This window comes from Sorex araneus, chromosome 2 (genome assembly GCF_027595985.1).
Source record: "Sorex araneus isolate mSorAra2 chromosome 2, mSorAra2.pri, whole genome shotgun sequence".
NCBI lineage: Eukaryota > Metazoa > Chordata > Mammalia > Eulipotyphla > Soricidae > Sorex > Sorex araneus.
This window is the reverse complement of record NC_073303.1, coordinates 284,705,582-284,718,737: the sequence shown is the minus strand read 5'-3', so window position 1 is coordinate 284,718,737 and position 13,156 is coordinate 284,705,582. Positions and strand designations below refer to the sequence as shown.

The 13,156-nt window shown below is 42.1% G+C and overlaps 1 protein-coding gene across 2 annotated transcripts in view; it reads right to left on the bottom strand.

The window, feature by feature from the left end:
• ATP13A4 (ATPase 13A4) overlaps positions 1 to 11,536 on the bottom strand; it is a 159,856-nt gene extending 148,320 nt beyond the window's left edge. Inside the window, exons 1-2 of one of the 2 annotated variants that reach the window (XM_055127706.1) lie at positions 11,328 to 11,536; positions 11,085 to 11,229 (exon numbers count right to left, since the gene is read on the bottom strand). In XM_055127706.1, the coding sequence (XP_054983681.1) occupies positions 11,085 to 11,229; positions 11,328 to 11,479 (297 nt within the window). In that variant the 5' untranslated portion in view covers positions 11,480 to 11,536. The remainder of the gene's footprint in view (positions 1 to 11,084; positions 11,230 to 11,327) is intronic. The other variant, XM_004602996.2, reaches the window with a different exon arrangement.
• Between the last annotated feature and the right edge of the window lie 1,620 nt (positions 11,537 to 13,156).

Sequence of the window (13,156 nt, the reverse complement as noted above, 5' to 3'; positions counted from 1 at the left end):
CAGTAATTTTACCCACTTGTTCTAAAGCTTTTTAAATCATATTTTTTTGAGTGTGTTGGAGAGAACTTCAAGAAATCATTGATTTTCTCCCACGCACATTAGTTTCTGGTTGAAACTGGTAAGAAATTATGATCTCCACCTTGTAAGTAAAAGGAAATCAAAGAGAGGTGGTCAGGAATTGCTTTCAGGTTCTAAGAAAAAATAACAGTGTACTAAATTCCCATTGCTGACCTCAGCCTCTTCGTGTTGTGGTTGGTTATTTCAGTTCTGCCATGCTTTTTCCTGTCATTGAACTAAAGTAGTCATCCAGAACTTAGGAAAATCAAGAAGCAGTAAAATATTGTTTAAAGTGGGCAAGCTTTAAACAATATTTAAAATGACCTTAACCTGTCATTTACTTAGCCTAATGAACCAGAACAGGTCACTTAACTCCTCTATGCCTCAGTTTCTTCATTAGTAGGAGAGGGATGATAATTTGTCAGATGTAGAGTTGCTGAAAGAACCATATAAAGAAGTCTATATATTAGTGACTTTTAAATTGTTGTTTTTAGGGTCTGGAACCATAGTACAGTGGGTAGGACATTTGCCTTGCATGCGGCAGACCCAGGTTTAATCACTGGCATCCCATGTGGTACCCCCATTATTGCCAAGAGTAATTTCTGAGTGAAGAGCCAGGAGTAACCCCTGAGCATCACTGGGTGTGACCCAAAAAGCAAAAAATATATATTATTTTTAAATATATCTCAAATTCAGGCTGAAGAGATAATACTGAAGGTAGTGTTCTTGCCTTGTGAGTGGCCAACCTGCATTTGATCCCTGGCATCCCATATGGCCCCCAGAACACAGCCAGAAGTAATTTGTGAGAGTAGCAGAGCCTGGAGTAGCCCCTGAGCATTGCCAGTTGTTGGCCTCAAAACATAAACAAATATAGATAATACACACACGTCTATTCCATTCTCTCAGTTGGGTGGATTTCGAGCACTTCCTTCCTGGTTCTCTCCTCCTACCATTCACCTTCAACACAAGATGCAACATCCCTTGAAAAGGCAAGTCCTACTCTAGCATTCTGCGTTTCCGCTCTTCCTGTGGCTCCCCACTGCTCCTGCAGGCTGGCATCACAGCAGTTCTCACCAGGTCCAGCTCTAGTATCAAAGAATCTAGTGTTCGTGGGATGGGACCTAGGAATCTATTTTCTGCATACTTCCCAACTTTCTTATAGTACAAATTGTCCATGGTCCATTCCCTGGGAATCATTGCAAATTAATGGAGAGGATAAAATGTACACTCGTTGGAGTGTTTTGGAAAAGTGACCCTTACCTACTCCCCCAAGGAGACTGCATAACTCCTGTACATTTGAGGTTCTGTTTTGCTTTTTTTTTTAGTAATATGATTCTTCTCCTGAATCCCACCGCGCTGTAGCCATCACTCCCACTACTGCATTTCACTTTCATTACGTCTGCTTGCCTGGCTCTTATACTTGTAGGGCCAGCTTCTGGGGCAAGTGGCCTGTGCAGTTAAACAGAGCCCCATTCTCAGAGGGCCCCGAACTTGGCCGAATGCCCTGCCTGAGCCATCCTGAAATTCTTAATTGTTAAACAAGGGGCACCTCATTTTCATTTTGCACTGGGCCCCACAAATTATGTACTCGTTCCTGCCCACTCAACTGTGAACTCCTTGAAAACAGAAGCTGTTTGCTATTCACTGGAAATCCTCTTTTCTTAGCGAAGGGGATTCCTGACACAGAGGAAAGAATTGGTAAATATTTGCTGAGTTCGTACACGAATGGTTGAAAGGATAGACTATAAAGTATCTCAGAGAAAAATAGTGTATATTGGCTAACTACCTGAAGGAAGCATGATTTTGTTTAGATGTCTGAGGAAAAAAGGATTCAATTGATAAATTCATCAGATGATTGACCAATCTGAACAAATAAAATGAGATGGCCTAGGTTTCTCTTTAGATTACTCAAACTGACTCTTCCACTTGAGTCCTGCTGCCTCCCCGTTTGTTTCAGAATGCAAAATTGTAGGCTAATGGAGCTTGCTATTATGCTATCAAATATGCTCTGAGTGTTCATGCCAAGCATTGTGCTAAAATGTGGAGATAGAAGAAAAGGGAAAGAGGAGTCCACAGAAGGGAGAATCAAGCAGAACCCCTCTCCTCAAAAAGCAATTAAACCTGACTCTTGGAGAAATTCTGTCAAAGATGAGTTGACTTCATGGGAGTTCTCAGCAATGAATCAAGAATAAAGACACTAGACTTGGCTGGTGGCCCAGCTTCCTGAGCACTGCAGCTGACAAAATGTCTCAGTAGGAACACAATTCCTCCACTATGAGATCTGTGGGTTCACTAGTTAACATTGGCAACCAACACAGAGGTGCTTCTAGAGCATAATAAATAAGTGGCTATTGAGGTGGGGGGAAGTGCTTGTGACCCCTTGTGTAAGAGAAGAAAGGATGAGCATCAGCTATGAAAGTAAGTGAGATAACTGGGGAAGGGGCTGGAGAGAGAGTACAATGGTAGAACACTTGTCTTGCACATAGCCGACCTGGGTTTGATCCCCGGGATCCCATATGGTCCCCCAGCACCTCTAGGAGTAATTTCTGAGTGTAGAGCCAGGAGTAACCCCTGAGTAACATCAAGTGTGGCTCAAAAAACAAAAACAAACTGGTGAGGACAGATACCCCCCAGTCATGCTCAAGGCAGACAGCACTTCCAATGTGGCAGACAACACAAATCTACAACCCAGTGATGTGCCTATCACAATACCAACTTCTTACTGTTCTCAGCAATGAAACAAATGTTCAGAGTTTCACTTACTGTCACACATTCCATTGCTTTTAGTTACCATAACCAAGAACACCAGTAAGAACATTGAGATTCTAGTAAATATATATATATGTTAAGAAACATATAAAAATATGTTCTTCTGCAAATCAAGAAAGTACAAAACTATTATATAATGAAAAAGTACTATTTTGACTTTCTACATGAGGCAAAATAGAAAAAGCAAGCATGCTTAAAGAATAATTGCTAGACGGAGTATAAATTTGTATAATCACAACTGTATGAAGAGCAATCTCATTTTATGTCTAAGCAACACTGAAAGCACACATCCCACTCCTGGTGGAACAATGCCATTGCTAGAGCTTATCCTAATGAAATGATCCAATAAATATGTAGAAATACATGTACTTAGTTGCCCATAATATCCAAAAATTTAGAAATAATGGAAGTATGAAAATGGGAAATTTGCTTAATATACCATAGTTTCAGGTCTAAGAAGAAAATTCAATGGCTGATACAGGCTTTGCATGAAACAAGCCCATGTTTGATCCCTTGTTCCTCGGGGTCCCCTGAGCACTGCTGGGAGTGACCTCTGAGCATCAGATCAGGTGCTCCTGAACACCAGGGGAGGTGGTCCAAAGTAAACCCCTCAATTTTTTTCATAAAATTATTTAATGGTTTTGGAGAACCGTAATTATCAAAGTATTGTATATATACATAATTTTTGGATAAAAATTTTAAAGCCAGTTAATTTAAAAATATGGTTAAAATATTTTTTGTTTGTTTCTTTATTTTTTGTTTGGGGTATCATTCAGGGATGCTCAGGGCTAGCTCTGAGCACAGGGAATAAGGATTACTCCTGGCAGACTCAAAGGATCCTAAAGGGAGCTGGGAATTGAACCTGGCTCGGTCACTTCAAGTCAAGCACCTTACAAGCTGTACTATCATTCCAGCCCCTAAATCACTCCATTTTTGAAAAAGAATATATATATATATATATATATATATATATATGTATTTGGGGGCTGGAGCAATAGCACAGAGGGTAGGGTTTGCCTTGCACATGGCCGACCCAAGTTCGATATCCAGCATCCCCTATGGTCCCCTGAGCACCACCAGGAGTAATTCCTGAGTGCAGAGCCAGGAGTAACCCCTGTGCATCACCGGGTATGACCCAAAAAGGAAAAAAAGAGAAAAAAATACATATTTGTGAGTGCGTGCATTCTTTTAAGACTAGATTGTGATTGACTATATTTCATTTTGGTAAGATGCATAGAAACAAATGCAAGATCGCTGAGTAAAATGCCCCTGTTGTATCTAGAGATGGATAGGGACAAGTGAGAGATAGCCAAAGGAAGTATTGTGTTCAGTGGTGCTGGTGGTAAATATCTGCCAACCTTCAAGTGGAACCGGGTAGAAATTCTAGGTAGCATTTGTAGATTTTTATTGCATAAATCTTGCAACACTATTCATTAGAAACATATGTCGTTGCTGCATGTGGAGTCAAGAAAAATAATGTAGTATTGAACCATTATGTGCTACGTCCAAGGTACAAAGACAGCAGATATAAATGAGCTAAGAGTAGAGCTGGTATTGAAATATAGTCAGATAACAAAAAGTAATGAACTTTGTATAGTCTGGAAGAAGTCATCTATGGATTAATATTAACTGAGTCAGGATAAAAACGTTCAGGAACCGTATTTACTTCATTCTTTGGAACTCTATCTGTCATTTCAACACTTTTACAGTAAACATACCACCTTTGTAATTAGAAAAAAAAATTAGTAGAAGTTCAAGATTAGTAGTTGTTATGTGTTAAGCTCTAGAAAAATAGAAGAATTATTTTAGATTTTTTTTAGATTCTTAGATTCAACAACTCTCCCTGGAACAAAATACTACCTTGAAAGCAGGCACATTTCATTTGGGGAAACTCAATGGCGAGCAATGTTCAAATAACTTGAACCCAGATATCTTTCTTTTTTGTGGGGAAGGTGGGTAATAGGAGGTATGGATCATAACCAGCAGTGCTCAGGGCTTACTCCTGGCTCTATGATCAGGGATTATTCCTGACAGGGTTCATGGGACCATCGGTGGTGCCAAGGACTGCACCTGGGTCTGGCGCATGAAAGGCAAGCACCATACCAGCCATACTATCTCTCTGGCCCCAGATATCTTGTAGAATCATAGTATTCATAGTATAATGAAATAAACACTGAAGTGTTTTTCAGACACCCCAGACATAAATATGTAGTATCACATTTCTAAAGTACCTGGGCCACTTGATATTACCACTTTATAAATAAAGAAAATGAATTCTAAATCAAGTATCTTCCTAAAATAAGCATTATAAGTCAGAGGATTACAGGAAAATGTATAAGTTCTTCTCCAGGTGAAAATGATTTTTTTATAAGTTGTGAATGAGTGTCATTTGTCCCTTGCTTGTCTTAAGTTAATGAGAAGAAATGACCTCATTCTGGGAGTATAGGATGCATTCAACTGGCTAATTGCAGTGGTCCTGTCTCTATCTGTGTTTAGAGCCTTGTTTCTTAAACTGGGGGGGTCCCTTCTGGAGTCACATAAGTGAACACAGTGGTCACTGAAAATCTTCAAATCTTCTTAAAATAAATTTCTCTATGATGCAGCATCATAGTTCGATTTGTGTAACTACACTGAATATCTATCTACCTGATCCTATTTATAAACCTTGAGTCGCACAAAAATTTGTCAAGTGAAAAAGGGTCATGAGTGGAAAAAGTTTAAGAAGTCTAGTTTAGATAACAGCTGCTTACACTATTCCAGAATTATAATCTTCTCCAAACTGTTCACATAGCTAACCACATAGGTAACCCTCATCAGAGCCTGTAGACAGAGAAAGGAATAAGGACCTTGGTAATTTAATACAACACGGAGATGTCTGCACTGAGGGCTAACCCATGCAAGTGAGAGTCTGGCCCCCTGGGCTGCCTTGGTGCTGTCTGTTTGTCGGTCTGCTCTCTACGGTCACTGGGCTCAGTAGTATTTGTTCCACAGTTTGATTTCAACTTTTCACACTGAAGTTGAAAACTCAACCTTTCATACCCCAGGTGGGACTCGAACTCACAATTCCTGACTTAGGAGGCCAATGCCTTATCCATTAGGCCACCAGGGCTGATGACTCACTAGTCTCTGAAGGTCACATTCTCCCCTGTCCTTTCTCATCTTCCCAACAGCTCTTCTTTTGGCTCCTATCTCATTGCGCCTATAAGAATAGAACCTTAGTGCTGGCACAACTGGACAACCACATGCAAAAAAATGGGCTTAGACCTTGACCTGACACCATGCACAAAAGTCAGATCAAAATGAATTAAAGACCTCAACATTAGACCACAAACCATAAGGTACATTGAAGACAAGGTTGGCAAAACCCTCCATGATATTGAAGATAAAGGTATCTTCAAAGGTGACACGGAACTCAGCAATCTAGTAAAAACAGAGATCAACAAATGGGACTACATTAAACTAAACAGCTTCTGCATTGCAAAAGATACAGTGACCAGAATACAAAGACTATCCACAGAATGGGAAAGGATATTTACACAATACCCATCAGATAAGGGGTTGATATCAATGGTATATAAAGCACTGGTTGAACTCTACAAGAAGAAAACATCCAACCCCATCAAAAAATGGGGCGAAGAAATGAACAGAAACTTTACCAAGGAAGAAATATGAATGGCCAAAAGGCACATGAAAAAGTGCTCTACATCACTAATCATCAGAGAGATGCAGATCAAAACATCCACGAGATACCACCTCACACCACAGAGAAGAGCACACATCCAAAACAACAAAAGCAACTGCTGTTGGAGAGGATGTGGTGAGAAAGGGACCCTTCTACACTGCTGGTGGGAATGCCGTCTGGTTCAGCCCTTTTGGAAAACAATCTGGACGATTCTCAAAAAATTAGATATTGAGCTTCCATTTGACCCAGCAATACCACTGCTGGGAATATATCCCAGAGAGGCAAAAAAGTATAGTCGAAACGACATCTGCACTTATATGTTCATCGCAGCACTGTTTACAATAGCCAGAATCTGGAAAAACCCGAATGCCCTAGAACGGATGACTGGTTGAGGAAACTTTGGTACATCTATACAATGGAATACTATGCAGCTGTGAGAAAAAAGGAAATCATGAACTTTGCATATAAGTGGATCAGCATGGAAAGTTTCATGCTGAGTGAAATTAGTCAGAAAGAGAGAGACAGACATAGAAAGATTACACTCATCTGTGGTATATAGAATAACAGAGTGGGAGACTAACACCCAAGAATTGTAGAAATAAGTACCAGGAGGTTGACTCCATGGTTTGGAGGCTGGCCTCACATTCTGGGGAAAGGGCAACTCAGAGAAGGGATCACCAACTATAATGTAGTTGAAGGCCATGCGGGGGAAGGGTGTTGCTGGCTGAATGAGGGCTAGAGACTGAGCACAGTGGCCACTCAACACCTTTATTGCAAACCACAACAGCTAATTAGAGAGAGAGAACAGAAGGGAATGCCCTGCCACAGTGGCAGGGTGGGGTAGGGGGAGATGGGATTGGGGAGGGTGGGAGGGATGCTGGGTTTACTGGTGGTGGAGAATGGGCACTGGTGAAGGGATGGGTTCCCAAACTTTGTATGAGGGAAGCATGAGCACAAAAGTGTATAAATCTGTAACTGTACCCTCACGGTGATTCACTAATTAAAAATAAATAAATTTTAAAAAAAAGAATAGAACCTTAGGGTCACTGAGAACTGTTTGTTCACGTACCTATCTTTATTCTAAGATGGACGATAGTTTTCAGCACCTTCAGGTAAGAGAGAAGGCTTGTCTCCTTTTATTATTATTTTTTGGCATGAGGGTTATACCTTAAGATAATTTCTTTTGAAAGGTGAGCCATTTCTATCATTCGAGGAACAACTTCCGCTAAGGTCCAAACAGTGTATGTTATTAAACAAGTAAATCTTTTGAGAAAACACATTTTGTAGACGCTTTAGACTGCCTTAAAGGGATAAACATTAACGTCTGAGAAGATAGACTTACTCAAGAAATATAGTAACGGAGAACACAGCAGACCCTAAGCTCTAAGCAAGATCAAATGTCCTCCAGAAATTTCTCTTGTTGGGGCTGGAGCAATAGCACAGAGGGTAGGGCGTTTGCCTTGCACGTGGCTGACCCAGGTTCAATTCCCAGCATCCCATATGGTCCCCTGAGCACTGCCAGGTGTAATTCCTGAGTGCAGAGCCAGAAATATCCCCTGTGCATTTCCGGGTGTGACCCAAAAAGAAAAAAAAAAAACAGAAATTTCTCTTGTTAAGGGTGGAAGTATAGGAACCAGAGAGAGCTCAAGGGAATGAGTACAAGCTTTGCAAGCAGGAGGCCGAGGTTGGATCCCCAGAACCACAAGGTACCTTGAGCAACACCTGGTGTGGCCCAAAAGCAAAAGAATCAAAGGTGGTGGAGGGCTGGGGGGCAGACTGTTGGCTATTTTCTGGTTAAGAATCAGATGTTTGGTGGCGAGAGTGATAGTACAGTGGGAAGTATGTTTATCTTGCTTGTGGCCACCCTGGGTTCGATCCCCAGCATGCTATATGGTCCCTTGAGCATTGCCAGGAATAATTCTTGAGTGCAGAGCCAGGAGTAACTCCTGAGCATCGCTCCTGTGCCATCCCCCCACCCCACCCCCAAACAAAAGAACAAGAAGAACGTGGAGTTCTCAGGCAGCACTGTGAAGGATGTCAAGAAGATAGTTTTGGGTCCAGAGACAAAGGAGTTACCCACTTGAACTACCTACGTGTGCTGCCCTACTTCCTGGACTTCTTGGCTGATGCAACCTTCCACAAGTAAATTCTCTCTGTGTCCTCATTTGGGGAATCATAACACTTACTTCACAGGACGTAGTGAAAACTAAATAAGCTGCTGACCAAGAGAAAATATTTGGCAAGCTGAAAATCCCCATGAAAATATTTAGAGTACATCTTAGATAACTTGATCCTTTTGGAAGCTTATTGCTCTAAGCGAGGGGAACGGAGTTTAAAAGGGACAGTGTCAGGCAGAGCATAAGGCAGGTAGCCAGACTTCTCTGGGCGGAACAGTCAAGCGCTCAGGAGTGCATACTAATTGCTGCACCTCCGCAGAGATGGCTGACCAGAGCACGCCCTTCCAGAAAACTCTGTGTCCCTTCCACATCAAAGGCCCTTTCTCTCAGCGTGCACTCGCTGCTACATATAAAGCAGAACTAACTGATGGGCCCAGGGACAGCTCGGTGGCAGAAATGCTTGCCTTGCAAGTCTGAGGCCAGCGGGGTTTGTGAGTTTGATCTCTGGCACTGCCCCCCTGAGCCCAATTGGAATCCCAATGGCTCTCTGATTTGTGACACGTAGAATCCCATCAAAGTGTGTACACCTCAACATACAGTGACCAAGTGTGAATGAGCCTCGAAACCAAGTGTGCAAGCACAATAACCAAGTGTGTGATCTTTGGTCATTGCAACAACAGCAACGAAAGAGGAAGAAAAGAGAAGAGAGGCTACTTCTAAAAAAGATGTTCAAAGGTGTGGTCAAAAATAAAACAAAGAAAAAGGTCAGAAAAGGTTAAAAGGAACAAAAGGTACAGTTCCCTAGAAGTAGGAAGTTCTGCTAGCAAGTAGATGACTGTTAATGACTCGTGAATGACAGGTTGTCAAAAAGCAGAAATGAGTATATGAGAAAAGAGTGTTTCAAGATACAGATTTGAGAGGGATTGAAAAAAAAGAGAGGAGTCCATGCCTTCTGATGAAGACTATTAAGAATGAGGAAGGAGGAACTAGAGAGATAGAACAGTGGATAAGGTGCTTCTCTTGCATACAGTTGACCTGGGTTCAATCCTCAGCACCACATATGGTCCCTCTAAGCACCACCAAATGAGATCTCTGACCACAGAGCCAGAAATAAGCAATGAGCACAACCCAGGTATGCACCCCCCCACATACCCCCCAAACAAGGGGGAAATGCGGAGAGGAGGAGGAAAATGTTGACTTAATATAGAGTTTAACAGAATATTTCCTCTTCAGAGAAAACACAAGATGGGGTAAATAGTCATTTCTGGGACATTGGTATAGGACCTGAAGCCAAATAGTCATTTTCTGGTCAATTCTGAAAGATGTAAAAATATCTAAATTTGGGGTTCCTTATAAATTTTCAGCTTTGATAGCAGGAGGATCTACTCTTGAAGGTTCAAAACATGTTGTTGCTATAGGAACAGGTAAGCAGATTAGACTTGAAAGACCAGTTTAGGAACAAAGAATTTAATAGTGCAGGCTAAAGCAATTAACCAAGAAAACATTTTAAGCAAATATCTTTGGGGTTTGTTATTTAGATATTAATTCCAGAAAGATAAAGTGCTATTATAGAATGAAAGCATCACATTTTAACATTTTAATTACACCATTACTGGCATAAAAGGTTGTGCTTACACAATTAGCTGGAAAGCTTTATTAAACAGAAGTACGCATTTCTAACTCTCTCGATTACACTGTAATTGAAAAATCAGCATTCAATTCAGTAAGAACACAAGAATCTTCTTTGATTCCCCCACCAAACCCCAGATGAGATCACATCTTAAATAGCAGAGACAGTGAACTCTATAACTCGTCTCTACAACTAAGGAACGGCAGGTGCAATTCTAGAAGGAAACAGAAATATGTGTAGGCTCGTCGTTGTTAATATTTTATATATTCCTCCTGTCCGGCCGCCTCTGTGAACACAGCTGTGTGTGAGAAGAGTCCAGATACCCACTTTCTACTCCAGCGTCACCTCAGTTTCCCATCTCCCTGCCAGGGAGTAGGCAGCTCCTGGTGTGAGAGAGACTTCACTGAAATTATTAGAACTTTTTTCCCCAAAATTTTCTATACCAGGGAGACTCAGAAATGAACCACAGCATGGCACTGGGCTGCTCTCCCTTCCTGATGAGTTCTGAAAAGAAAACTTTCTGGAGAAAACGAATGCCTTCCTTCTGACAATTCTCAGCTCTCTGAGGCCAGGGCTGCGGGACTGAGATTCCTCCAGCTGGCCCTTTTCTCACTTGCTGCTGAGAACCAAGGTGCAGAGAAGCTCCTGAGCATGTGTGTGTGTGTGTGTGTGTGTGTGTGTGTGTGTGTGTGTGTGTGTCTGTGTGTGTGTCTGTGTGTCTGTGTGTCTGTGTGTGTGTGTGAGTGGGAGATGGTGTCTGTGGATGGGGGGTTTGGGGGGGGTGCCTGGGAGATGCGGAGGGCGAGAGGGGGTGTAGCTGGATTCTTACCATCTCATTCTCTTCTCCTTCATTGAGCAAAGCCTGCAGACCCCTCTCAAAGCGGTCGCCCATGAAAGAGTTATTCCACGGCTCCTCCCTGGCCTTCCAGAGCAGAAGCTTCCAGCCTGCCCAGTCACCGCTGCTCGCCAGCTGACTGAAAGAGTTAATGATCGTCCAGGTTAGAACTGCTTCAGGAGAGCACACCTTCGCCCAGACAGTGCCTCGCAGGCCCGGCTCCTCCCACAAGTCAACCTTGCAAGGAGGAATATTTCTGCCCGCTCCCGCTCCCTGCTTCTCTCCCAGCGGCTGCCCCGAAGGCGGCGGCTCCCATGCTGATCTTTTTTTGTGCCCAGCTCGCCGGGAAAGAACTCATTGCCTGCCCAGAGCCTGCCAGCCTCAGACATCTGACTGCAAAGCCAAGAGGACAATGCGGAGTTGGCAGGTCCCTTCGGAGGAGCGGGGAGCAGCCCCCACAGCCCCCAGGTCACAGGGAGCTTTGTTCAGACGGGCTAGAGAACTGGGGGGCCAGAGCTGCAGACTTTATTTGGTTAATAAAAACTCCAAACCACCCACTTTTAAGAGTGCCCTCATTCATTTGCTTACCAAAGGCACAGACTGACTAAATTCTCTTCCAAGGGTATTTGTAATCGCTGTTCTTTGGGTATGCAAAAGTAAAAAAATAAAATAAAATAAACAACACCTCTTACTTTGCTTAATGTATATGTAGAATTACTGTTACTCTTTTGGGAAAAAAATCTGTAGCCAAAGAACCCAGGTATAATGAACTATTCAAAGTATTCTCCTTTGAATATCAATGGTTAACCACTTAAGGAAGTCTTAAAAAAAAAAGTTCAAGTGATTCCAGGCCAAGACTTTGTATTTATTCACGCCTTCATTTGGTGCCATTGTCTGAGCACCGGGATTACAAATATAAATCAAATCGTATTTGCTACCCTTCGACCAATGTAGGAATTCCAACATGGCAACAAATATCAGGGACAATGGCTAGTTATTCTGAGATTAGACATCTTAGACACTGGTCACAAGCTCCAGGGTCACACACTCCAGAGAGGAACAAATCTCAGCCTCGGTTGCAGCCGTTCCCTGCGACACGTCTGGGTCTAGGTGTTTGATCCAGTAGCTGGTCACAGTTTGTTTCTTCCAGACGGTGAGAGGAGAACTAGATTGAAGACTTTTGAAGGCATGTCGCAGACCTTCACGCAAAGGCTGATGCTATCACTAAATTAAACATTCCGTTTTATAGCTAGCAATAGAGCAAAGTGGTTAAAGACCTGTGGTCTAGATTCAAAATGCCTCCATCAAATTTAGATTTATTAATTATGCAATCTTGGAATAACACATTTCAAATACTTCATATGCTTCTATTTGCTCACATGGTAAAGAGTATGATAATAGAACTGACCTCCTAACACTGAAAAAATAATGCTTGGGAAATGGTATATATTCAATAAAGATACTTCCCTGCATTCACACTTGCTGCTTCTAGCTATGTACAGCGTTGGCAATGATATCCCCAACCTGACACAAGAAATACTATTATGACCAGTACAAAAGGTGTATGTTTGTGTGTGTGTAAATCCTTAAGCAAATGAAGTGTAAGCTAGCAAAACTTTGTAAGAGTAAACTTTCTAGATCTTAATTACAATATATATAGTCAGCCCCCTGATTTTCCAAAAATTATTAGGAAGATTTAATAAAAATTAAAACTAACACTTTCTATAGCATCCAAACATGAGGACTTGTGGGGTTTTTTTTAAGGGAAGGTGAACATGTTCTGGAATTAGACAAGGGTGTGGGTAGGTAAACAAGGAAGGGCCCCCATGGCAATGGAATTCCTAGGGAGTAATAAAACCCATAGCTCCAAGGCTACTAAAAGCCCACCTGGTGAGCTCAGGAATCTTTACCTGGTGCCAACAGACCCACAGAAGGCTGGACCCTGCTCGAGAGAAGCTCTAGCAGGAACATAGGTCAAGGAGAAGAATTTCAAAGAAGATAATCAACTACTCCCAAATCTACCCCCTTGGCAACCACCCTAACAATGGACTCTTACCTAGCTAGAA